A 24,910-nucleotide genomic window follows, 5' to 3' on the forward strand; every position below is an offset into this window, starting at 1 on the left:
TGGTCAAAAAACCATACTTCAGGTGTCTCCTCCAGAATCGGCTGAAATGTGGATGAATTTGTTAAACAAATCGAGTATGACACACAACTCTATTTTCAACTGCCCAACTTCATATTCACGTCTTCTGGAGCAAATTTAAAATTCTGGAGAAATTGAAAAATCGCGCTGGAGGCTCCAGAATGGCTGGAAATGCCGAAATTAGGATTTGGGAGGTTAATATCAGTTTTTTAGGTCGTATTTTGAACATTTTTACTGATCAATTACGTACTTTTTTTTTTAAAAAAAGCATAAATCACCAAAATAGTCAATTTTGGACTTTCAAAAATTCGCCAAAAATCGAAAAATGAACTTGGGCAGCTGGAAATTTGGTTTTGGGAGTTTTAGAACATGCTCTTTCCAAAAATCGCGGCCCCGTTCAAATCGGAGGCACGGAGGCGGGCACCTCAAGAGGTTCTCTTGTCAGTCACATACCCATTACCCATATATGTACCTACAGTGTTGATCAGTGACCTCTTTCCGCGACTTTGATCTTCAAGAACTTTTGAACACTGAGAGGTAGAGCTTTGGGTAAAAAAGTGTTTCAAAGAGGATAAGATTACGAACATTTTGCGTTACTCAAATACCTATGTGTCCACTCAAAATTTTGAGTAATTTTAGTTCAAATTTCAATATTTAGGTACTACCCGCAGCTGGTTTTTTATTTGGTTTTCGCAACTTTAAACTTCGAAAACTTTTAAATGGTCAGAGGTAGAGCTTTGGGTAAACAAGTATTTTAAAGAGGATAAAATTACGAACATTTTGTATTACTCAAATACCTATGTGTCTACTCAAAATTTTGAGTAATTTTAGTTCAAAGTTCAACACTATACCGCTCGCAGCTGGTTTTTGCGTTGTTTTCGCAACTTTCAGCTTCGAAAACTTTTCAACGGTTAAATGTAGTGATTTCGGGAGACCCCCATTTTAAAGAGGATAAAATTACGAACATTTTGCTTTAATAAAATACTTATGTGTTCACTGAAAATTTTGAGTATTTTGAGTTTGAAGTTGACATATGTAGTATGCAAAAATCGGTAAATGGAAGTATTCATAATTATAAAATCGTTATTTTCATGCGAAATGATTAAAATTTAAGTATTTAACATCAATCGATAGGGAATTTCATTGTCTTTAATTTGAGACCACATAAAAATTCACCCGAACTCGCGAACAATCGAAAAAATTGAATTTTTCATTTTTGTGAAGAAAATAGCATGCATCAATAGTAGCGCTGGAGAGTTGTTCCACGTAGTGAACGGCAGAGAAACGCAACAATTTTGTAAAAAATGCTCTATTTTTAAAATTTTTTCCAATTTCTTTTAAAAAAATAAAAACCTAAAAAGTAGAAAGTAGAAACAGAAACAAAAGAGCACGGAACGGATACCGAAACAAAACTAATACGATGTTCCGTTCCGGTTGCGTTATCATATCACAGACAAAAAGTTACAACACCACGCCATATCGATTTTTTTGTCAACATTGCCATCGAGTTGATAAGTCGATTCTCGATTAGCTCGTTTTTTATCAATCCGAGTTCTTTATTACGATTACGAAGTGTTGACGATTCGATTGACGAATTCTCATAATTCTTTAAACATGCACCTAATTTAATTAGTTTCTTATTAATCGACTACTGTTTTGTATGTCAGCATACCATAGTTTCTTAGTGTAATCCTAAGTATCCTGATCATATTGTAACAGCCTACGAGTATATTGTGCGTTTGAAAGCCATTCGTAGCATATGCAGTAATTTTTGATAATCTTTTTCACACTCTTACGTTCTGATAATTTCATATTTTTCTACGTTCATTGTACGTATACACTTTGTCTTGTTTCATTTTTCATTATAATGTGCTATACTCCAATTTCAACACTTAAAATTCCAATGTTCACAGCTTTTCATTTGGAACCGAATTCATCCACAAGTTACATGTACGTAGAACCATGAAGTCATAATATTAGTTCTTCTCTTCTCTATCAGCTCGATAATGGATCATATAGCTGTAAGTAATCAAGTTAAAGTACAGTATTGAGAAACCTTTGGTTGAATTTCATCTTTCTAGGAAGCGAACGTAGATCAAGCGTACGATTTAAGTGCTTCCATCAGCGAAACAACTGGATACAATAACTACAGCGAGTATTTATCACCGGATAGTTCGATCAGTGAATTATATTCGACAGCTTCGACGTTCTCAGACAGTAATAAATCCATTTCAAGACTCACTACTTGTTTCGTTTTGTTCGGTTTTATTCTCATATTTCGCTCCTGTTTACAGTGTTTTTCCCCGGAGAAGACGACAGCGACCCCGATTTGGGTGAATTCGATAAAAACCTGCCTCACACGGTAACTTTACTCAAAACACAAGATGGAGCTAGAGTTTACGTGCTCGGTACTGGGCATTTTAGCGTCGAGAGTCAAAATGACGTGTCCAAGGTTCGTATTCTGTATGACGTGTCGAAAAATTTCGCAACACCTACGTAAATTAACTTCATTCAACGTTTGAACTGTTATCATAGGTTATGCAAGCTGTAAAACCTCATATTTTAGTCGTAGAATTATGTCCGGATAGAGCTAACGTTATGCAAATGGACGAAGAGACTATAGTTAAAGAAGCGAAAGATCTATCACTGGGTACGAATAGAATTAGCAACGATGATGACGTAGTAACGAATATAATCTACGAAAAATTTATCTTTTTTAGAAAAATTGAAGTCAATTTTCAAAGAAACCGGTGTCTTTCAAGGTATAATATACGTTTTACTGCTGAAACTATCTGCCAGTTTGACCATCAATCATGGTATGGCACCAGGAGGCGAATTTCGAAGAGCTCTAAAAGAAGTAATGAGAACTAGAAATACATTCGGTTCTTCCACCAGCATCGTTCGGTTAATATTAACACACTTTAAAATGTTTCACAGATGGTAGAGTTGAAGAAATGCTTCCTATGTTACGGCGATAGACCACTAAGAATCACCATGAAAAGAGCTTTATCGAAGCTCAGCTGGTGGCAATCGATTTGTATGTTTTGTAATTTACTCTTCTCCAAGGCAGACATAAGGTAACTAACTATATTCACATACAATCAGATTTAATTTTTCGATATATTTACATCTTTCATGAACTTGTTACCGTAGCGCCGAAGAAATAGAAAAATGTAAACAGAAAGATATTCTGGAAGAACTGATGGCCAAGTTACTAGCCGATTATCCAGATCTATCTCACGTTCTGGTCAACGAACGCGATATCTTTCTGACCCATTCGTTGCAATTGGCAGCCGAAAAGCAAATTAATATCGCCGGAAGAGGTAAATATCCTATACAAGATTTTTTTTCAATTTGTAACCGAACAAAATCTAAAATTTCCACTTTGTTCATCTACAGGTCGTGTTCCTACAAGAGTAGTTGGTATCGTTGGTATCGGTCATTGCTCCGGTATTACTAAATTATGGGGCAAAGTTAAACCCGAAGATATTCCTCCGTTGCTCGTGTAAGTGAAACATACATAAATCGAGATATTAATCTATAGTTTTTCACTGAGAGATGATCAAACTTTTATAGCTATTTTCTTATCGATTTTTTTTTCCTTTACAGAATTCCAGAACCATCGAGAAGTGATATTATTATCAAGAGAACTTTCAAAATAAGCTTCGTATGTTTAGGTTTAGTTGGTATCTACTACATCGTTCCGTTCCCCAAATCGTGGTCGTCTTCTGTCAAATCTGCCTGTTCTTCGTTAATTTCTAAGGTTCGGTGATCGATGTTTCTAAAATATTAATTCTATGTACGATGTAATTCGTGTCTCGAAGGTTGGGAAAAAATTATTGGCTGAAATAGTACCACACGTTCGATTTTTGTCGTGAAATCAGAATTCCAAAAATTTACTGATTCATTCGCAAGATCGGCAAGATATCTACAAAATTGTAAAATGTAACTTCCCCCCCCCCCTTCTTCACCTCCGAATATCTATCAAATTGAGTATTTCCTTGAAAACCAAAATGTTACTCGATCTTGATCTTTTTTTTTTAGAAAAAAAAAGTGATTTCTCGCTTCAAACTTGACCATTAAAATGTCATTGAGAAACATTCTACATGATTAGCTCCATTTTTGAAAACTTTGATTAAAATGTCAGAAATTCATTTTTTAAAGCTCGACATGATATTATTATTTTGTCGAATTTTTCTTCTTGATTATTAAAACTCATAAAATCAATCAATTGAATAAAAGTTAGATATGATATAAAACTCAACTTTAATAACTAATCAAAATATCAAAATTGACCCATTTTTTCAATTTTTTTTTAAGCATTCCATAATGCTAAGAATTTTTTGCAATGTTTGAGGAGTTCTCAAAAATCAGGCAAAATAATTATAAGATTAAATATAGGTAAATACTCTGAATACGTATTTGATCATATTTTAGGCAACGTTCTCAAAATTTGGCATAATGGTAGAAAATCAGAAATAATTTTTTCTGAGTTTTTAAAGTCAACTTCATATGCGTCAGAAATTGCTGAACAAAACACTTCAATTAAAATCAATCGAAAAGATTTTTCGGTCATTTTGGTCAAAAAGTGTGACTATTTTCATTTCCTACTTTTTAGTGAAAAGCGAGGCTTTTGGGTATTTTTGGCAGAAAAAGAAAAGGGAAACTCTGAAATTTTTTTGCAAATGGCAGCAATTTTCATTATTTACCAAAAAACTAGACTTTTTGGCAACTTTGATTTTGACAAAAAGCAATCTTTTTGGCTATTTTCGGAAGAAAGCAACATGGCAATTTATTTTATAGAAATAATAATTTCTGGAAATCTCATTTTTTGGTAAGAAGGAAAATTTTTGTTAATTGTTGAAAAAATTGGAACTTTTTGACAATTAGGTAATTGGTTGAAAAATTATACTTTTTCGAAATTTTCGTCTCAAAGAATACATTTTTGGGAACTCTTAGTAGAAAAAAAAACTTCAGGGCAGTTTTTGGGGAAAAAAGATGAGACTTTTTAGAATTTCTTACAAATAAGTAACAGTTGTAATTTTTTAGCAAAAAAATTGGACTTTTTGGCAACTTCGACATAAAGCAAATCTTTCAGCTATTTTCGAATGACGATTTTATCAAAAAAACAGCTTCTTAACAATTCAATAAAATTTTAGTAAAAAGCGAAATTTTTGTCAATTTTGGGAAGAAGTAGGGCTTTTTAGCGCTCATTAGCTAAAAAATTATACTTTTTTCGAAAGTTTGGTCCAAAAAAAGGGAGACTTTTCAGCAAAGTCATCGGTAAAAAAAAAAAAGCTTGTGGGCAATTTTTTTTAGGGAAAAATATTCGACTTTTTGGTAGTATAAACGTGACAACGTGACAATTTTCAGTAAATTTTTGGGAAGAAATGAGACTCAGGAAATCTTTACAAAAAAGGAGACTTTTTGCTGTTTTTAACAAAAAAAAAAAAAAAAAAAAAAAAAACGTTGGCTACATTTTTCTGAATTTTTTAGCATAGATCATTAAAATGGTTGAATTGGCTGAAAATGAGACCCGTTGAATCTTTTTTTCATTCTTAGATGTTTAATTTATTCAATTGTTTTTGATAAATTTCGAGAAAACAAAATTTTCTTACCCTTGTTTAATTTTGTTCAAACTACTTACCTGATTCTGAATTTTCAGGAAACTAAATCGTTGAAAAAACTCAAAACTACCAAATTTGAATATCAAATTCCCAAATCAACCCCCCCCCCCCCGTATGAGATTTTATATCGAGTTTGTAAGATTCAGAAACATCGATAGCATTTGAATATTTTCTCACTTTATCCTGGTAAACTGAGCACATTGATCACACTTTTGAACATTTCTCAAAACTAAAAAACTAAAATGATATTTCTGAAGTAATTTCTGATTGAATTCTTCTTACTTAATTATGATTACAATTTATTGCCTTTTTTACAACATTCTTCAAAAAATTGTCGCCTTCTCGTTACTTGAGAAATTTTGACAAAAAAAAATCAAACAATTTTCCAATTGTGATAGTTGATTATCAATCGAGACTCCTTCGTAATCGAAATCAGTCAAAAATTATTCTAAAAATCCAAAAACTAGCATCAAACAACCAAATATCAAAAAACTCTACAAAATTTAACCAAAATCGAATAATTGAAACAGATTTTTACAAAAATGGTACTGACTGCTGAGTTGATTATAAAAAACTGAAACTGAATCAGTTTTGATCCCTATGAAGTTCAATTCTTCATTTCAGTTCCGTTTCTGGAAAGAATAGAAATACTGAAAAAGAACCAAGTAATGACCAAAGAAACAAACCAAAAAGAATTTACAAAAATTATTCGTGGATTGGAAATAAAATAAAAATAAAATAAATTTTAATTGAGAAATGAATCAGTGGATACAGAAAAAAAATTCAAAGAGATAAAAAAAAAACAAAATAAAAATAATAAAATTACTCAACAATTTCTATTCCTACTTTTTTTATACTTTCAATTTTCCGAGGTATCAATTATTAAAAAAAAAAAATCCTAAAGAATTATTTTTGAATAAAACGAGTCGTTTTCTTATCTACCTATTTATTTATTTTTGAACGCGTATGTTTTTTTATAATTACCAAAAGATATTACAAATACATATTTTGGCTTCGTGCGTTGAATTGAAAATATCCAACATCGTCAGTAGTCCCCCTTCCCTCCCCTTCATTTAAATCCAGCCAACAATTCAACTTCGACACCGAGCAACTTTCGATTCTTCTAGTTCTAACCTTTAAAACCAACTTTTCATTTTCTACCTCTTCCGTAGATTTCATTAGCAGTGAAAAATTAAACGAAAATGGAGAACGACAACGACAACGATAACGACAACGATGACGAAACCCTGATCGACGACTACGACCACACGACCCCAGACATCTTCTACGTACCGACCAGTATACCAGGCAAAGGCTGCGATCTGAACATATTCGAATCTTCAATCTCAAACCATTGCAACTGCAGCAGCACCACCACCAATCAACCCAACTGCACCGACCCAGCGATCTGCCCTTGTCTGCAATCCAGCCAAGGATTAAACTACCACGATAAACTTCTCATCGACAATAAGCTCCTAGAAACCAGCGGCAGTTCTTCGGTCATCGAATGCGGATCACGATGCTTTTGCTCGTCCAATTGCTCTAATCGTCTAGTACAATTTGGACCAAACCCTGATCTCGAAATAATCAACGCTGCTGCCAAAGGATACGGCGTCGTTTGCAAATCCAACTTACAAAAGGGTCAATTTGTTTGCGAATACGCGGGCGAAATAATCAGCGAACAAGAGGCCAGTCAGCGTCGTAAAAACGACAATAGTAATTATATTTTCGTCTTGAACGAATTCGTATCCGGCGATGATACCGATAAAGTTATCAAAACAGTGATCGATGCTACTTGTATAGGTAATATTGGTCGATATATTAATCATTCTTGTAATCCTAATTGTATCGTTGTTCCCGTACGTATCGATTCGCTGGTTCCTAGATTGGCTATATTTGCCAAACATCTCATTCCAGCGATGCAAGAAATCACCTATAGTTACAGCTCATCTGTCCATGATCCGAATACTGTCGCTTCGAAATTGTGTCTATGTGGGGAGACTAATTGCTGCAAATTTCTACCTGGTAATTTTTGAGACTTGGATTTATCTATCGATGTGTCTAATTTTACTCTTTGGAGACCTCTTCATTCTGTGTATTTTTTGTTACCTCGTTGTTTACATTATTATCATAACGATACATTCCTTTCGATGTATTTGTCTACTGTATAGTGCTGTTTTACGCGTTTGTTTTAATCTTTTCGTAACTTACTAGGATATAAAAAATCTAATATTGAAGATGACTTATAGGTGTATACCTTCGTATAAATATTCGTTTCGATTAATTATTTCACATAATGAAGTGTTATATCGTTGATGTTTGAATTATTACGATTTCTTTTTTTTAATTCATGTTCGTACATATTGATCTTATATTATATTTTAGCCAATTCTGCGTTACTAAAATTGTTATTTTATTATGTTACTTCTGTCATTCGATCTTTACTAGCTACGGTTATAATATTGTGTTTTGGAAAGCCATGTAATTTAATTTTCTCTGTGTATTGTTCGATGTGTATTAATGATATTATAAAGTTGAGAATTTATTTTTGTGCGATATTATTGTTTTAGATTTGAAACACCTGAAGGCAGCAAGTGAACTATTGCATTTACTGTTACATGTTTGGTTAACGATTGTAAAGCGAATGTTGAACCGGATGTTACGGTGTATAATAAATCGAAGAATTGATTAGTTTATGACTATTAACAGTTAGTGGGAAGTGATCGAGGACACCAATCGCAGAAATTACTATAAGGGGCTTTGAAATCTTGATCAAGATGGATTTATATGAATAAATTTGAATTCAATAAGTCCCCGTGTACAATAACTTTACTGCCAGTGAGACTTGTTTTCGTTACCTCTGTCCAAAAATGAGGTTCAATTTTTGCGATACGAAAACCAAAAAAGGTCAAATTCAGCCTTTCACTCCTACCAAAATTTATGCTCGAAACACGCAACCAAGATTATTTTCCCCTCAACCAACAAAAAAAATTTTAAATCAAAATCCCCTCCGAAAAAAAAATGGAAAAAGCATCAGAAAAAAGATGACCAACATTTCAGGAGCTATTTTCATTTGTCAATTTCAGCAGAATTTTAAGTTTTTTTTGTTTTTTTTTTTTTTTTTTTTAGAAAACGAAAATTTAATTAAATTGAGAACTATGTAGGTACCCACTAGGTAGGGTACCTAAAAAGCTGTATTTTCTTCTACATACATATATCATTTTTTGATGAAATTGCCACGTCAATGATACCTACTTTTTCGAGACGAAAAACTTCAGTTTTTTCTTCCCACTTCAGTAATTGACGTGTTGATCACTTCGATTGCTAATCATTGAACAGAATATTTACCTACTCGAGTGCCTCCTACCTAGATCGAGTACCTAAGGATTTTATTTCTATACATTATGTCACGAATCTGGTACTTGAGAGATTATTATAGTCAGCTGAACCATGAAGCTACTCTGATACACTTGTAATGATGAAAATACCAGTTTATAGTAATAGCCACTCGAAGCAGATACATTCGATAGTGGATACCTGCCTATTCGATTAAGAAATTACAGGTGTTAAAAAACTGACTCTCAGCTGGTGAAAATACATCACGATACGATATACTCATTCGCATGCCAGCTACGCCTGATGCAACAATTATGTTTGTTCTTATCAGTTGCGAGTTTTGTTCGTATAAATACTAGACAATTTTTACGAATTTTGTAATTATACTTATCATTTCGTGATAATAAATCACACATGTGATGTTACGAACTGTTTTAAAACATTTCCTCTGCTGATTTTTTTTTCAAAGTTTATAAATTTTGATTTCGTGTGTGCTTATTTAAAAAAGTTGTCAACATTGTTGTATACTAAAACATAACTAAAGGTAAGATTTTTTACCCTACCAGTACCTATTATTATTAGGGTAATACATCTTAGTATACCTATTTCTGTGCCTATGTGAATTTTTATTTGAAAATTAATTTCAATAGAACTAAACTCGATAAAAATTCCCATCGTTGAAGAAAACATGAAAAAAGTAGCGATTATTGGAGCTGGATTATCGGGTCTTGCGGCCACCAAACGTGTCACCGAATCTCCGGACAGTTTTGAATGTTGCACTTTTGAATTATCTGATAATATTGGAGGCACGTGGGTATACACTGATAAAACTGGTAAAGATGAACACGGAATACCAATTCACTCGAGCATGTATCAAGGCTTAAGGTACCTATGTAATTTTTTTTCAATATTCGAAACAATTTTTAAACTGGAGCCTACGATTAGTTACGATTATTAAACGAACTCTGCCATATGACCATATTTTTTCAGAACAAATTTACCCAAAGAAGTTATGGAATTTCCGGAATTTCCTCATAAAAACTTCGATAACAGATCATATCTGACTGCAGCCGAAGTTCTGCGGTACGTGGAAGACTATGCAGAATATTTCAATCTAAAAAAATACATCAAGGTACCTACGAGAAAAATTGACTTTTTGAAATTAATTTGATATCATCGTAATTATTCAGGATTTCCATATATTTTTAAAAGTAGAAAAATTATATTAAGCATAAACCATACTCTGTCTGAAAAATTCGCGAGGAGTTAGAACCTATATGAATGTACTTAAGTAATTTTAAAATGATACTAATAAATAATCGATATTACAGTTTCTACATTATGTAAAAAGTGTTGCACCAATACAGAATGGAAGATGGGAAATACAAGTCACTGACCTGCAACTTTCTAAAGACTGCACTTATTACTTCGACAGTGTTATGATATGCGTTGGGTAAGTAATAAACTAAGATTACGTCACCTTCTCGTATAAAGTGTAAAATGGGTAATTGGTTTCTCTTCGATCACTATAGTATAGTTTGATCTATTATTTGATCGATCTATGCATCAGTACGTCTATAATACGAGTATACTGTCCTATCCTAGTCCCTTCCACCTTCCTGCAGCAGGCTAAGAGTCATGCTGATTGATCAAGACTTTTTGGATCACACTGAATAACTTTTAATATCCTGTACCTACCTGACTTGAAAAAAAAAAGTCAAAAATACATACTCAAATTGAGCCAACTAGATGTGAAATAAGTTGCCTACCCTCCAGATGACTACAGCAACAGGGCAAAAAACAATAAACCTTCATACAGGATGAGCCAAAAGTTATGAATTTGAGCCATTTTTGAAATCCCAGCAAATTTTCAATTCTCTCAGAAATTCCAAATTGTTCTAGACGAACCAAAAATCAACCTTTGCATCTATGATGACGTTGGAGTATGAGTGACTCTTAAACAAAAAACATGTCCAAACATCAAAAATTAAATTTGGTCTCAAGGTGTATTTTTGCATACTTTTTAGTTCATTTTTTTGGTCCAGTGTGAAAAGAAATTTTTTGGCTCAAATAAATCCACATCAAAATGACCACACAGAATGTTATTCTCACAAAATTTCAGCTTTCTACCTCAATTTCAACGGATTTCGAATTTTTCATGGAAAATAAATAAAATTTCATCTTTAAAAATTTGTCAAAAAAACAAAAAATTAAAATTTGGTCTCAAAGTGTATTTTTTGATAGTTTTTTCGATTTTTTTTTTTGGTTCACTGTAGAAAATCTTTTCAAATGTGGCTTAAATCTACATATCTATCAAAGGGACAACAAGGAAGGTTAATCACACCAAATTTCCGCGTTCCACCTCGATTTCTTCAGAATTTGATTTTTTATGAAAAATAAATCAAAAATGATTTTCAAAAATTTGCCAAAAAAAAAAACAAAACATGAAATTTGGTCTCACAAAATTACCTAATTTGAATACTTTTCTGATTTTTTTGATCCAAGCAATGTAAAAAAAGGAATTTGAATTTGTCCATAGGAAGTCTATCGTAGTGACCACCAGGAAGGCTACTCTCACCAAATTTCAGCTTTCTATCTCGATTTCAACAGCTTTTAAATCTTTCATAAAAAATGAACAAAATTTAATTTTTGAAAATTTTCCAAAAAAATTGAAACATCAAGAGTGCTTTCCTGGGGTATTTTTGGATACTTTGTCGATTTTTTTTGGTCCAGTGTAAAAAATTAATTTGGTCCAAAGTAGGTAAATCTATCAAAGTGGCCACAATGAAACTTATAATCACACAAATTTCAAGTTTCTACCTCAAATTAAACAAATTTTTATTTTTTTAAATACCCAAACAAAATTCTGATTTTTGAAAATTTTCCAAAAAACTGAAAAATTAATTTGGTCTAAAGGGATTCTTTCAGGTGCTTATTTCGAATTTTATTTTGATCCAATGTAAACAATTTTCAAAGTTTTGGCTCAAATCTATCAAAAAGACCACAAGAAAAGTCGATTTCGACTACTTAAAATTTCAAAAGATTTCAATTTTTTCATAAAAAAAAACCTTAACGAAATTTAATTTCATAATATTTCAATTTTTGATATTGTTTTCACCTTTAAACTTCTTGTTAATGCAATGAAATTGGGCAAATAACAAACTTTTTTCAACATAATAAATTTTTTAAAAATGAAAAAAAAAATTAAAGGAAAATTTAAACAACATTTGAAAAGAAAGATTGCAAATTTCACCTCATATACCTAAATTAAAATGATGAAAATGAAAAATCTTTCCTTTCTAAAATTCCAATAATTTCATCTTTTTTATAAATTTTTAGCAACTACAGCAATCCAGACATTCCAAGCATTCCAAACATAGCGAATTTCCAAGGATTACAACTGCACAGTCACGATTACAGAGAACCATCCAGATTTAAAAATCAGACAGTAGTTGTGATAGGGGCAGGATCTTCCGGAATGGATATTTCTTGTCATGTCAGCAATCATGCAGAAAAGGTACCTATCTAATTTAACTACACTAAACATGATTTTTTTCCACCACATCCGCAAAGAATATAAGTCAAATTACTTTTTAAACTTTTGTACAGGTTTACCTGAGTCATCACAATAATAAAATCCTCAACACAGTATTCCCTGAAAACCTACATCATAAACCAGATATCCAAGAAATTCGCGATGGAAATATTCTTTTCAAAGACGGATCCGAAGTATCTGCTGATACCATTATATACTGCACAGGTACTTGAACCAAAATTTCAAAGCCTTATGAAAAGCATTTCGATGTTCGATGGGTTTGAATTGTTCTAAACAAAACTTTTTCAAATTTTTTCCAGGATATTTAATCAAATACCCTTTTCTTGATGAAAAATGCAAAATTAAAGTGGAAAATAATGTGATAAAACCTCTTTACAAACGAATGATCAATATCGAATACCCTACTATGGGTTTTATCGGCGCTTTAAGGGATAGTCCCAATTTCGACTTATTTGATTTACAAGTAAGATTATCGCATAAAATGTATTATTATTAATTTGCATATAACTCACCCCCAATCGTATTCCACGTTCAATTTTTTGCACAGGCTCGTTGTTTCTTGAATATCCTCAAAGGAGTTGCAGTACTGCCCAGCACACAAGATATGCTTTCTGAAACAGAACGAGAATTCAATGAACACATGAAAAGAACCAATAACGAGAAATCTTTTCTCAGCATAAAAGGACATTTCGCTAAAATTTATTTCGACGAGTTATCGCGTCTTGGAAAATTACCATTTACAAAACCAGTATTATTCGATATCTATAGCTCTGGGCAAGATAGTCGAGCTAAAGATTTCAAAAATTTCAGGACTAAGGTTTACAGATTAATTAATGATCGAGAATATATCGTCGAAGAGCAGAAAGTTCATTAGATTGGATATTGAAATTTGAACATTATTTTCATAATTATAAGGTCAAGTCAACTAAATAAGATGTAAGTGTTTGAAAATCTGAGTTTTCGGATACTTTAAAATATGTAGTACCTAATTAGGATGATATTGGAATTCATTCGAGTAAACAATAAAATTGAACCATTTGAACTTGTAAATTATGAATAATTACATATTATGCCAATCGACAACTCAAGACCAATTTGCAGCGATCAACTGATTGGTAAAATTTTCAAAATTTGTATGTTTTCCCAGAATATCGTTTTGCGCCTTGAACATCGATGTGTATACAACTTAACACTCATCCAAAATAAACACTTTTTCAAATAACTATCGAACTAATATTTTTTTCCCTCTCTACATCGCATCAGATAATATTAAAGCTAACCTACCGATTTCCATCATAAAAAAGGCTCACTTCAAATCCTAAAATGCCAGCACACCAAATTAAAACCTAATCATCTGTGATTTTCATTTTTTTATGCTTTACCGAGTGTTTTCAAGTGATCTTAATACATTTTTGAACACTTTTTCACACACTTTTTCTTAAGACGTCTTCGACACTTCTTCACGAATTTTTGACTCTCACTGAAATTTCATCTCTTTCTGGTCATTTTCAGTGATTTTTCATGTTTATTTGTTTCAGTGTTTTCACGTCATTGCAACACGTTTTGTCATTTCCATGCATTTTAGGCAAATTTCACTGGAATACGAAGTTCAGAAAATTTAGGGGGGGGGGCAAAATTCGTAATTTCAATTTTTCGTTTTTCAAAGGTTTTCGGACATTTCAATAATTTTTTTGAGAAGGGGCGAAAAAAAATTTCCAATTTCAATTTTCTGCTCAGCAAATTTTCAACTTTTTAAGGGTGGGAAATGAATAATTTAAATTTTAAAAGAAAACTGAAAAATTTAACCTTGAAGATTAATTTTTAACGAAAAAACATGAAATCTCTGAAGTATTTTTCAAGCCCATCTTTTCCAAGGAAAAATCCATCATCTACCTACCTAATGGGGATTCGAACCTGGGTCTCTACAAATTCCTATCTACAAGCCCTAACCACTCGGCTATGAGTTCACATCGAACGTTAGGGCATTAAAAGAATATATTTATTTATCGTCGCATTGCGATGCTATAAATTTTCAATTACATTAATTTGTCAAGGAAGTGTAGGTAAGAGTAAATGAAATCAAAACTTTTACGAATTAGCAAAGTGTGTGTTATTTAAATTTTATTATGAATTCGAAAATCAAAAATCTAATAAATTTCCTTTTTGACTAGGAGGAGGGGAAAGAAATAAATACCTACTACATTGAAGGAAACTGAAAATTATTTGTCTTGGGATTGTTTCATTAAAATAGATAAAATGGTATTACACTAACTTAGATTGTTGAAAATTTGGTTTATAAATTATTTCCGAGTCGATCTGGAGCCTCCAGCAGAAGTTTGCTTTTCTCCAGCTCACTGGAGTTAACTTCATCGGCTTAAAATTCAATCCTAGGTATCATAAGTTGTGATCTGTCACGAGAAAACCAACTTAGTGTCCAAAAAATCGATATTTTTTTTATGGTGGATATTGGTAGTGCTCAGGGTGCTGAATCTGCCTGAGGTGCTAAAAACGTTCGCGAACGATTCTTTTGACCCTAAATTTAAGGTCAAAAAAATTGAGCAACTACAAAAAAAATGAATTTTTTTTTTTTTTTCATTTTCTCGAAATGTATGTTTGGGGGAGTCACTTATGCAAATTTTTGTGGATATCGGCTCACATTTGTAGAATTTAAGCCGTTTTTTGAAATTTGAATGAGGTTCACTCTGGAAAAAATCAACTCTTTTCACCTTGAAAAAATTTGTCAAGAAACGTGATAAATTTAATAATAATAACTTATTCTTCATTAATAATTCATACTCGGGTAGTTTTTGCAACATTTTTGGCAAAAAATTCAAAAAAATCGAAAAAATCAATTTTGGGAAATTTTGATTATTGGACTTGGCAACCTTGAATGTGATGATTCTGAAAAAAAAATATCGGGTTATGTTGGGACTCATGGGGGCCAAAAGTGGTGCAATTTTCACGGACCTACAAATTTTAGATCGCCTGATACAGAGACTCAAAACTTCAAATGCCCTTCCTGTAAAATTTACGTTTTGGACACCAGGTTGGGTTTTCTCGTGACAGATCACAGTTAAATATTTTCAAGTTGTTGAATCGCAAATCTGAGGTGACAAGTTCAAACTTGTAGGTATTTTTTGCAGGTTGAATATTCCATATTTTTGAAAATTTACTAGGAGTAACAGTAAAAATTACCTCAACAATTTGTAATTTTTACTTGAACAGAATAGTAAAAATTTACTATCCGTAAATAGTAAAAATTACATTGAATTTAGTAAGAAAAAAATACCATTCGGAAAAGTAATTTTTACTTTTATCACGAATTGAACCACACGTTGAGTGATTTTTACTATGAGATTAGTATATTTTACCATGTGACTAATAAATTTTACCTAATTGCAGGTAAAATATATTTTTTGGCTGACATTTATGAATATTTGACAAGTAATTTTTGTTAAATTTTTTTTCCATGTGAGGATTTTTTTCTATACATTACGTCATAAATCTTACGGTACTTGAAAGATTATTCTAGTCAGCTGAAACTCGAAGCTACTCTGATATAATTGTATGATGATGCTGATGATGAAGAAGAAAATGCCAGCTCAGTAACAGCCACTCGAAGCAGATACATTCGATAGTGGATCCCTCCGGCCTCCCTATTCTATTCAGAAATTTATTACAGGTGTTAAAAAATTCTCAGCTGGTGAAAATACACCGCGATATGATAATTCATTCGCATGTCAGCTACAGCTGATGCAAAAATTATGTTCGTTCTTATTATCAGCTGTGAGTTTTGTTCGTATAAATACTAGACAATTTTTACGAATTTCGTAATTACTTGTGTGTGCCTTTTTGAAAAAGTTGCCAACATTGTTGCGGGTACTAAAACATACTTACCTAAAGGTAAGGTTTTTTTGATCTTACCAGTAGGTACCTATCATTATTATAGGGTATTCAAAATGTAGTACCTATTTCTGTGATTATGTGAATTTTTATTTGAAAATTAATTTCAATATGATTTCTACATACAGAACTAAACACGATAAAAATTCCCATCGCTGAAGAAAACATGAAAAAAATAGCAATTATTGGAGCTGGATCATCGGGTCTTGTGGCCACCAAATGTGTCACCGAATCTCCGGACAGTTTTGAATGTTGTACATTTGAATTATCTGATAATATTGGAGGAACGTGGGTATACACTGATAAAATTGGTAAAGATGAACACGGAATACCAATTCACTCGAGCATGTATCAGGGCTTGAGGTAATTTTTTTATTAAATATTCGAGACAATTTTTAAAACGTAGCGTGTATGAGTACGAGTAGAATCCGTGCAATTCTATAGTAGTTACGATTAAACGCACTGACATATAACCATATTTTTTTCAGAGCAAATTTACCCAAAGAAGTCATGGAATTTCCGGAATTTCCTCATAAAAACTACGATAACAGATCATATCTGACTGCAGCTGAAGTTCTGCGATACATGGAAGACTATGCAGATTATTTCAATCTAAAAAAATACATCAAGGTACGAAAAAAATTGACTTGACTTTTTGAAATTAATTTGATACTTATTCAGGATTTCTATTTTTTTTAACTCATAGAAAAGTAAAAAAATTTCATAAACTATACCTACTCTGTCTAGCAAAATGACTTTTTTGGATAAGAAAAAATGGAATCCTGCTGTTTTAGCAGAAATATTCGGAGGGAGGGATTAGAAGGAACCTATAAATGTGCATGATTAAAGTGATACATACTACATAAAAAATAATCGATATTACAGTTTCGACATTATGTAAAGAGTGTTGCACCAATACAGAATGGAAGATGGGAAATACAAGTCACTGATCTGCAACTATCGAAAGACTGCACTTATTACTTCGACAGTGTTATGATATGTGTTGGGTAAGTAATAACTACGATTACTTCTTAAAGGGGGAGTCCTGAAGAACATTTCTAGCCCTTGTTCTAAAAAAAAAACAACATGACCCTACTCACAAAATGGCGGCCACTTTGATTGACAGGTCAGCCGAAATTTTTTGAACTGGACATAGCTAAATCGCAAGAACATGCAAACATTCATCACCTGACAAAATTTCAAGTGCTAAAATGCCTTTTTCGATTTTAGGTGAATTCTTGAAAATCAAATTTAGGCCAAAAATGAGATAAACAAATTAAAATCTTACCAAATTAACCTAGAAAGCTGAAATTTGGGATATACCCTATTTTCGACCTGACAAATCGACTAGAAACTCTAGTTCTGTAGCTTCCGGTAGATTTTTGAAACTTGAAATTCCCACAAAATTTCATCAAATGGAGCTGTTGGAGAAGCCGAAATTCATTCTGTAAACTAATATCAATACGCTACGAAATCAACTGCAGGTGCATTTCAAGTCGTTTTGGAGTCTCCAGTGACTTTTTGAAAATTACTGGAGCCTCCAGTAGATTTCTGAAACTTGAAATTTATCAAAATGGAGACGATGAGCCGGAATTTATAACACGAAAATAGCCAGAAAATTACATCATGTCGAGAGGCTCCTTTCATAATTCTCCAAAAATGAGAAAATCCAAAAAAAAACTAAAAATTTCAACGTTTTTAACTTCTAATCTTTGGATTTTGTAAATTTTCACCAGAAAAGCTCTATTTGGCTCATGTTTTACCCTCCCCCTCCCTCAACAGAAAATTGGAAAACCAAAAAAAATGACATTTTTACATTCTTTGCATATTCTGAATTCTTGGATTTGGTAGTTACTTCTTCATCAGATCAGAGCAGATCGAACTATTTTCTTGACTACAGTTATTATAACTTAATGATGAGTTGCTTGGGGGACCAACGGGATTTTTTTCTTGAAAGGGGGGTTATTAAGTAGAAGAATTCTGGCACAAAAATTGAAATTCAAAAAAAAAAGTTTACCAATTTTAAATAACATGAAGCAATTTAATTAATCCATCAATTTTCTTAAATTTTCAACTTTGGTGGCTTCTATGAAAGGGTACCAACGTCGTCAGGGAAATCGAGAGAATTTTTTTCATAAAAAGGTAGCTATTGTAGAAGATTTTGGACCAAAAACACAAAATTTTCAAAAATTTCAATTTTTCATTTTTTAAAACTTTGGATGGCTTTTTACAAGGGGCCACTATTATTTGAGTTTGAGAGGTTTGAGGAAGTTTTTTTCTCGAGAGGAGGGTTATTTAGAAGAATATTCTAACACAAAAATGTCAGAAGTTTTAAGAACTTTCACCGATTTTGAGTATTTTTATTTAAAAAAAAAAAAAAAAATCCAACTAGGGAATTCCGTACGAACGAAGGGACGAGCATAACACAAATGACAAGGGAAAGTTTTTTTCTTTTTTTTTGAAAAATAGATTACTGAAGATTTACTTTAATCCATTTTGTGGCCTTTGGAACTTTTCTGTTTTTCAAACTGTGCAGGGGCTTCCCTGCACGACTTCTTCCAAACAGGAAAAGGAAAACATAAAAAATGTTGTTCAAATTTCAGCTGATAATAAATTAAAATATAAAAATCTTTCCTTTCAAAAGTTCCAATAATTTCATTCGTTTTATAAATTATCAGCAAATACAGCAATCCTGACATTCCAAGCATTCCAAACATAGAGAATTTCCAAGGATTACAACTACACAGTCACGATTACAGAGAACCATCCAGGTTTAAAAATCAGACAGTAGTTGTGATAGGCGCAGGATCTTCCGGAATTGATATTTCTTGTCATGTCAGCGATCAAGCAGAAAGGGTACCTATATCTTTATCTAATTACACTTTACACGATTTTTTTTTCACCACATCCGCAAGAATATCAGTCAAATTAGTTTTTAAACTTCTATATAGGTTTACCTGAGTCATCACAATAATAAAATCCTCAACACCGTATTCCCTGAAAACCTGCATCATAAACCAGATATCCAAGAAATTCGCGATGGAAATATTGCTTTTAAAGATGGATCCGAGGTATCTGCCGATACCATTATATACTGTACAGGTACCTGACCCAAAATTTAAAAAAATTTTCATATGCATTCAAGTGTTTGATAGGTTTGAACAATTGTTCTAAAGAAAAGCTCTTTGAATTTTTTCCAGGATACTCGATCAAATACCCCTTTCTCGACGAAAAATGCAAAATTAAAGTGGAAAATAATGTGATAAAACCTCTCTACAAACGAATGATCAATATCGAATACCCTACCATGGGTTTTATCGGCGCTTTAAGGGATAGTCCCAATTTCGACTTATTTGAATTACAAGTACTTATCATAAGCATATTATTATTAATTTGCAAAACTCACCCAATCGTATTCTATACGTTCAATTTTTTGTACAGGCTCGTTGTTTCTTGAATATCCTCAAAGGAGTAGCAGTACTGCCCAGCAAACAAGATATGCTTTCTGAAACAGAACGAGAATTCAATGATCACATGAAAAGAACCAACAACGAGAAATCTTTTCTTAGCACAAAGGGACATTTCGCTAAAATTTATTTCGACGAGTTATCGCGTCTTGGGAAATTACCGTTTACAAAACCGGTATTATTTGATATCTTTAGCTATGGACAAGATAGCCGAGCTAAAGATTTCAAAAATTTCAGGAGTAAGGTTTACAGAATAATTAATGATCGAGAATTTATCGTCGAAGAACAGAAAGTCCATTAGATTGGATATCGAAATTTGAACATTATTTATTTATTTTGATATTATGTATAGGTATAAGTATTGTATAAGGTCAAGTTATAGTGGAATAAGGTGTGCTTTTTAAAATCAGTATTTTCAGATAGGTACTTCATTACAGTACTTACGATTATATTGGAATTCAGTTCACTCGACTCGAGTAAACAATAAAGTACAATAAAATTGAACCATTTGAACTTGTAAATTTTGAATAATTACATTTATCCTAATGGACAATAATTCAAGACCAATTACAAATTCGCAGCGATCAACTGACTGAGAAATTTTAAAAATAGAATCTTCTCCCAAAATATGATCTTGCGCCTTGAACACCGATGTGTATGCAACTTAATCAACACTCATCACAAATAAACACGAACCCGGTACAATTTTCAGAAAACCATCAAACTAATACATTTTTTCCTCTCTACATCGCATCAAATTATAACCTCCCATCATAAAAAAAAGGCTCACACTTCAAATTCTAAAATACCAGCACACCAAATTAAAACCTAATCAACTCTCTGGGGAATCATGAAAATGAAATCATTAACATCACATTTCAATCAAACCACACCGCGCCAGTCATCAGAAGTCACATGGTGGAATTATTATCTACACTAATAGCGAATTTCTGACCAAATACGACGTCGAAATTCGCGCTTCGTTTTAATTAACTCGTTAAAATAAAACGAATTTATTTTCTAGTCATTAATCAAGCTTCAGTTATTTTGACATTAGCGTTGCTGAGTCACGTTTATCATAATAGTTACATAGGTGCATATTTTTTTTCATTTCTTTTAATCTTTCGATATAACACGTAGAGAAAAAGAAGGAGAGAGAGGAGCACACAGAAGAGAAGAGAAGAGACTTTAATATAAAAGAATACATACACAGGTAGGTAAGGTACTATACTAATCATTTAACGTAAATCATATACGCGAAAGTTGTTTTATTATAGTACTTTGTAAAGTATAAATCGCAAACGTAGGCTCCGAATATTGTACCTATACTACTACGAGTTCATTTAATTAAAAGAAGGTTATTGTGTCGCGATTAGGTATATTTACTCTTGATACAATGTAAACCTAGCGGGGAGTATGGCAATATAATGTCAAGTTCAGGGGTTTAGGATTGCGTTGCAAATACTATTATATTAGTAAATTAATGGACACGATATTAGTCATACGATATCATAAATCATGCTCAATGGATCATTCTTGAACAAAAACAGTATTGAAAGAAATTGAAAAAATTCCACAAAAAAATGAAGGACTTGAAAAAATCCTTTTCTTTAATAATTTTAATTTTCATTCATTCAATTCAGGGTATAATGCAGGCAGGCGGGTTCAAAATTAACTTAAAAAATATTCAAACAAATTGAAAACGAATATTCTCGATAAATCTGCAATGATATAGGAGCATAATTATAGGTCTGGCAAATCTCTCATAATCTATACCTAATACGTTTTCTAATAGATCAATGTCAAGACCAATCGTGTAAATTGACTTTTAAAATACCCTTATGAGGTTGTGATCAATGGCCTAAATTTTTTTCAAATTTAGAAGGGAATGAGTCAGCAAAAATTCGCAAGGTAAAAGGTAATTAAGGAAATTCTCAGACAGGCAATTAAACTGAATCAAGCAGAGAAGGGGAAGGAAACAATGGCACGACTTCGAGAGCATATTCAATTTCTACGAATCCTCATCATGAATGTAATTGATTTCAATAAGATTTTGAACGTTTCTGGGAAGATCTTTCCGAGTGTGAATGAATTTTTTAGAAAAGTTTCCAATTATAAAATATCAATTTAATAAATGAATTTAAAAAAAAAAAAAAAAACTATGAACTTTTAAATTGAATTTACCATGAAAAAATTATGAAACAAAACATATTCCAATTTCTATTTTGATCATATAGAAGGACCCATTTCTAATTTCATCACTATGTTGAATGATCTTCAAATCAATCCTAAAACACTCATCCAACAACCAATATCATATCCCCCTTGGCTTGTAAAGCCTCCTCAAGTCAATCTACAGCTTATTAACTACTCAAAAAATAGCCACTCACCATTAGTAATAAAACAGAACTATCTTGAACTCTTATTAGAATACAAAAAATTCAATCTTTGCTTTACAGATGAATCAAAAATACCAACACTTCACACAGGATATGCCTACTCTATAAATGATAGAATTTCAAATTTTAAAATCCATAACTGTTCTTCAATCTACACTGCCGAACTCACAGCTATTTTCCACTGTCTCTGTGATATACTCACTTATGAATCAGAAAATAAGTCCTTCGTAATTCAAAGTGATTCCCTCAGCTCACTAACTGCCATCCAAAATATTTTTTCCGATCACCTTCTAATTCAAAATATTCATAAAACTCTATTTGACTTACAAAATTCAAACTTCTTCATACAGTTTATGTATGTACCCAGCCACGTTGGAATCTTAGGAAATGAAATTGTAGATATTAATGCAAAATCTGCCACCACCCTTTCTCCCCTTATATTTATCACAGCTGACGACCTCAAGTCTATCTTCACCCAAAGCACACTTAAGAAATGGCAAAACTTTTGGTCCCTCCAAACCACAAACAAGCTCTTTCAACATAAAAAATCAGTCCATCCTTGGAAAACCCTCTCCCACTTAAACAGACTTGAAGAAATCATTATAACCAGATTGAGAATTGGCCACACAAAAATCACACACAATCACCTCTATGAAAAGGCCCCAAAACCCACATGTCAGTTCTGCCTGTCAGAACATCCGTCCAACACTTACTATTTCACTGTCCCTTCTTACATCAGCACAGACTATCCCTACAAATAGATGAAAGATCCCTATTCATACCAGACGACCCTTCCGAAATCAAAAAATTCTTAGACCTAATTAAAAAACTTGACCTTACCAACTCGATTTAAATCACACACGACGACGGGTGTAATAATCAAGTAATTACAAACACCCCCTCCCCCAAAAAAAATAAAATAAAAAAATAAGAAAACTCGATCGAGATTTTGACAATTTCAGATTTCAGCAAAAAACAGGACTTTTGACAATTTCTGGCAAAAATGTGGTATTTTCTGAAAACAAAAATGAGACTTTTGGACAATTTTTGATAAAAAATGAGCTTTTAAAATTGTTTTCAGAAAAGCAATATCTGCTCTAAGGCAATTTTTAAAAATTGCAGACTTTTTGGCAGAACGCAAGACTTTGACAATTTCAGCAAAAAAATGAATTTTTAGCCTTTTTTGGAAAAAATTACGTAGGTAACAACTTTTTAGCAATTTATAGTGAAAAATTCAGACTTTTTGGCAAAAAAGTGAGACCTTTGTACCATTTTTAGCAAAAAACAAGGCTTTTGGGCAATTTTTGAAAAAAAAAACATACCACACTTCAAAAAAATATTTGTAAAAATCTACAATTTTTTGGACTTTTTGGCAGAACGCGAGACATGGACAATTTTAGCAAAAGAAGGATTTCTTAGCATTTTTTTGTAAAAATGATGTAACTTTTAAACAATTTTTAGTCAAATAGCGAGCATTTTTGGCAAAAAAAGTGAGACCCTTGTACCATTTTTACCAAAAAATGAAGGTTTTGGGCAATTTTTGGAAAAAAATGCTGAACTTTTAAGAAATATTTGAAAAAAGCTACAATCTTTTGGATTTTTTGACAGAACTCGAGACTTTGACAATATTATCAAAAGGAGAATTTTTTTAGCATTTTTTGGAAAACATGTGAAATTTTTTGGCAAAGAAGTGAGACTCTTGTGTCTACTATTTTTACCAAAAAATGAGGCTTTTAGGTAATTTTTGAAAAAAAAGGCTGGACTATTGAAAATTATTCGAAAAAATCTACAATTTTTGGAGGAAAACAATACTTTATGGCAATTTTGAAAAACGATGAGACATTTTGGGAAAACACGTGATTTGGACAATTTTAGCAAAAGTAGGGCTTCCTGGAAAATTTTTTCATCAGAAAAGAGAGACTTGGCAATTTTTGTTGAAGCAATTGAAATTTTACTCAATTTGGGCAAAAAAAGTTGAACTTTTTAGCAATTTAGGTAAAAAGGGAGACTGCCAATTTTCGTAAAACGTACGATTTTTAAGCAATTAAGTACATATACAGAAAAGGATACTTTCTCACAATTTTAGACAAAAAGTGAGAAGTTTTTGCAATTTTGGTCAAAAAGTGAGACTCTGAGGAAAATTTTTAAATTTTTTTACAAAAAAAAAAAAAAAAAACGACAATTCTGAGCAATTTTTGCCGAAAAAGATGATAGGTTCTTCATGACAATTTGAAAGATGGTGATATGTATTTTTGGCAGAACGCAAAACTTCGACACTTTTAGCAAAGTGCTTTCAAGCAATTTTTATCAAAAAAGTGCAGAGACTTAGTAATTTCTACATACTAAAAAAATAAACATTTTTCAAAATTTTAGGTAAAAAATAATTCGCCAATTTTTACGAAAAGTACGACTGTTAAGCAATTACTCAAGTATTTATATAAACAAAAGGGATAATTTTTCGCAATTTTCGTTAAAAAGTGATTTTTTTTTGCAATTTTAAACAGAGAGACTTTTTGGAAATTTTGGTTGAAAAGTGAGACGTTATCGCAATTTTGGTCAGAAAGTGAAACTTTTGGGCAAATTTTTGAATGTTTTTCAACAAAG

General features: G+C 32.1%; 4 protein-coding genes and 1 long non-coding RNA gene across 9 annotated transcripts in view; 3 read left to right on the forward strand and 2 right to left on the reverse strand.

Moving 5' to 3' along the window:
* LOC135849190 (uncharacterized) overlaps positions 1–13,149 on the reverse strand; it is a 40,799-nt gene extending 27,650 nt beyond the window's left edge. For both annotated transcript variants that reach the window (XR_010559501.1, XM_065369496.1), the window contains exon 1: positions 13,050–13,149. The gene's annotated coding sequence lies outside the window, so the exon portion shown is untranslated. The remainder of the gene's footprint in view (positions 1–13,049) is intronic.
* Positions 1,560–6,980, forward strand: LOC135849178 (traB domain-containing protein-like). Of its 2 annotated transcripts, none has more exons than XM_065369471.1 (11): positions 1,560–1,847; positions 1,932–2,039; positions 2,100–2,235; positions 2,313–2,470; positions 2,554–2,668; positions 2,739–2,875; positions 2,956–3,095; positions 3,172–3,341; positions 3,418–3,523; positions 3,628–3,781; positions 6,818–6,980. In XM_065369471.1, exons 2-11 carry the CDS (start codon positions 2,025–2,027, stop codon positions 6,839–6,841), a joined length of 1,155 nt encoding a protein of 384 aa, XP_065225543.1. In that variant the 5' UTR covers positions 1,560–1,847; positions 1,932–2,024; the 3' UTR covers positions 6,842–6,980. The 2 variants fall into 2 exon arrangements, with proteins under 2 accessions (XP_065225543.1, XP_065225544.1); XM_065369472.1 differs by having other exon boundaries at positions 1,932–1,968.
* LOC135849177 (uncharacterized) lies at positions 9,254–13,759 on the forward strand. The gene is made up of 8 exons (XM_065369470.1): positions 9,254–9,525; positions 9,632–9,866; positions 9,972–10,113; positions 10,313–10,434; positions 12,321–12,498; positions 12,591–12,741; positions 12,837–13,000; positions 13,085–13,759. Exons 2-8 carry the CDS (start codon positions 9,670–9,672, stop codon positions 13,409–13,411), a joined length of 1,281 nt encoding a protein of 426 aa, XP_065225542.1. The 5' UTR covers positions 9,254–9,525; positions 9,632–9,669; the 3' UTR covers positions 13,412–13,759.
* Positions 13,760–16,272: 2,513 nt separating this feature from the next.
* Positions 16,273–20,428, forward strand: LOC135846503 (dimethylaniline monooxygenase [N-oxide-forming] 2-like). Of its 3 annotated transcripts, none has more exons than XM_065365622.1 (8): positions 16,273–16,467; positions 16,569–16,803; positions 16,929–17,070; positions 17,326–17,447; positions 19,119–19,296; positions 19,392–19,542; positions 19,641–19,804; positions 19,882–20,428. In XM_065365622.1, the coding sequence occupies exons 2-8, from the start codon at positions 16,607–16,609 to the stop codon at positions 20,206–20,208; spliced, it is 1,281 nt and encodes a 426-aa protein (XP_065221694.1). In that variant the 5' UTR covers positions 16,273–16,467; positions 16,569–16,606; the 3' UTR covers positions 20,209–20,428. The 3 variants fall into 3 exon arrangements, with proteins under 3 accessions (XP_065221694.1, XP_065221693.1, XP_065221692.1); XM_065365621.1 differs by having other exon boundaries at positions 16,273–16,463; XM_065365620.1 differs by having other exon boundaries at positions 16,274–16,440; positions 19,882–20,427.
* Positions 19,847–24,910, reverse strand: part of LOC135846505 (uncharacterized) — a 61,155-nt gene continuing 56,091 nt past the window's right edge. Inside the window, exon 8 of the long non-coding RNA XR_010558971.1 lies at positions 19,847–19,945. This is a non-coding gene — a long non-coding RNA (uncharacterized LOC135846505). The remainder of the gene's footprint in view (positions 19,946–24,910) is intronic.

Source organism: Planococcus citri, chromosome 5 (genome assembly GCF_950023065.1).
Source record: "Planococcus citri chromosome 5, ihPlaCitr1.1, whole genome shotgun sequence".
NCBI classification, from domain to species: Eukaryota; Metazoa; Arthropoda; class Insecta; order Hemiptera; family Pseudococcidae; genus Planococcus; species Planococcus citri.

Coding starts and splice junctions, on each gene's coding strand:
- LOC135849178 (XM_065369471.1), top strand. Junction 2,876..2,955: donor TTCGAAGAGCTCTAAAAGAA/GTAATGAGAACT, acceptor AATGTTTCACAG/ATGGTAGAGTTGAAGAAATG. Junction 3,782..6,817: donor GTTCTTCGTTAATTTCTAAG/GTTCGGTGATCG, acceptor CCTCTTCCGTAG/ATTTCATTAGCAGTGAAAAA.
- LOC135849177 (XM_065369470.1), top strand. CDS start 9,670: ATGAAAAAAGTAGCGATTATTGGAGCTGGATTATCGGGTCTTGCGGCC. Junction 10,435..12,320: donor AGTGTTATGATATGCGTTGG/GTAAGTAATAAA, acceptor ATAAATTTTTAG/CAACTACAGCAATCCAGACA. Junction 12,742..12,836: donor TACCATTATATACTGCACAG/GTACTTGAACCA, acceptor AATTTTTTCCAG/GATATTTAATCAAATACCCT.
- LOC135846503 (XM_065365622.1), top strand. CDS start 16,607: ATGAAAAAAATAGCAATTATTGGAGCTGGATCATCGGGTCTTGTGGCC. Junction 19,297..19,391: donor TCAGCGATCAAGCAGAAAGG/GTACCTATATCT, acceptor ACTTCTATATAG/GTTTACCTGAGTCATCACAA. Junction 19,805..19,881: donor TCGACTTATTTGAATTACAA/GTACTTATCATA, acceptor TTTTTTGTACAG/GCTCGTTGTTTCTTGAATAT.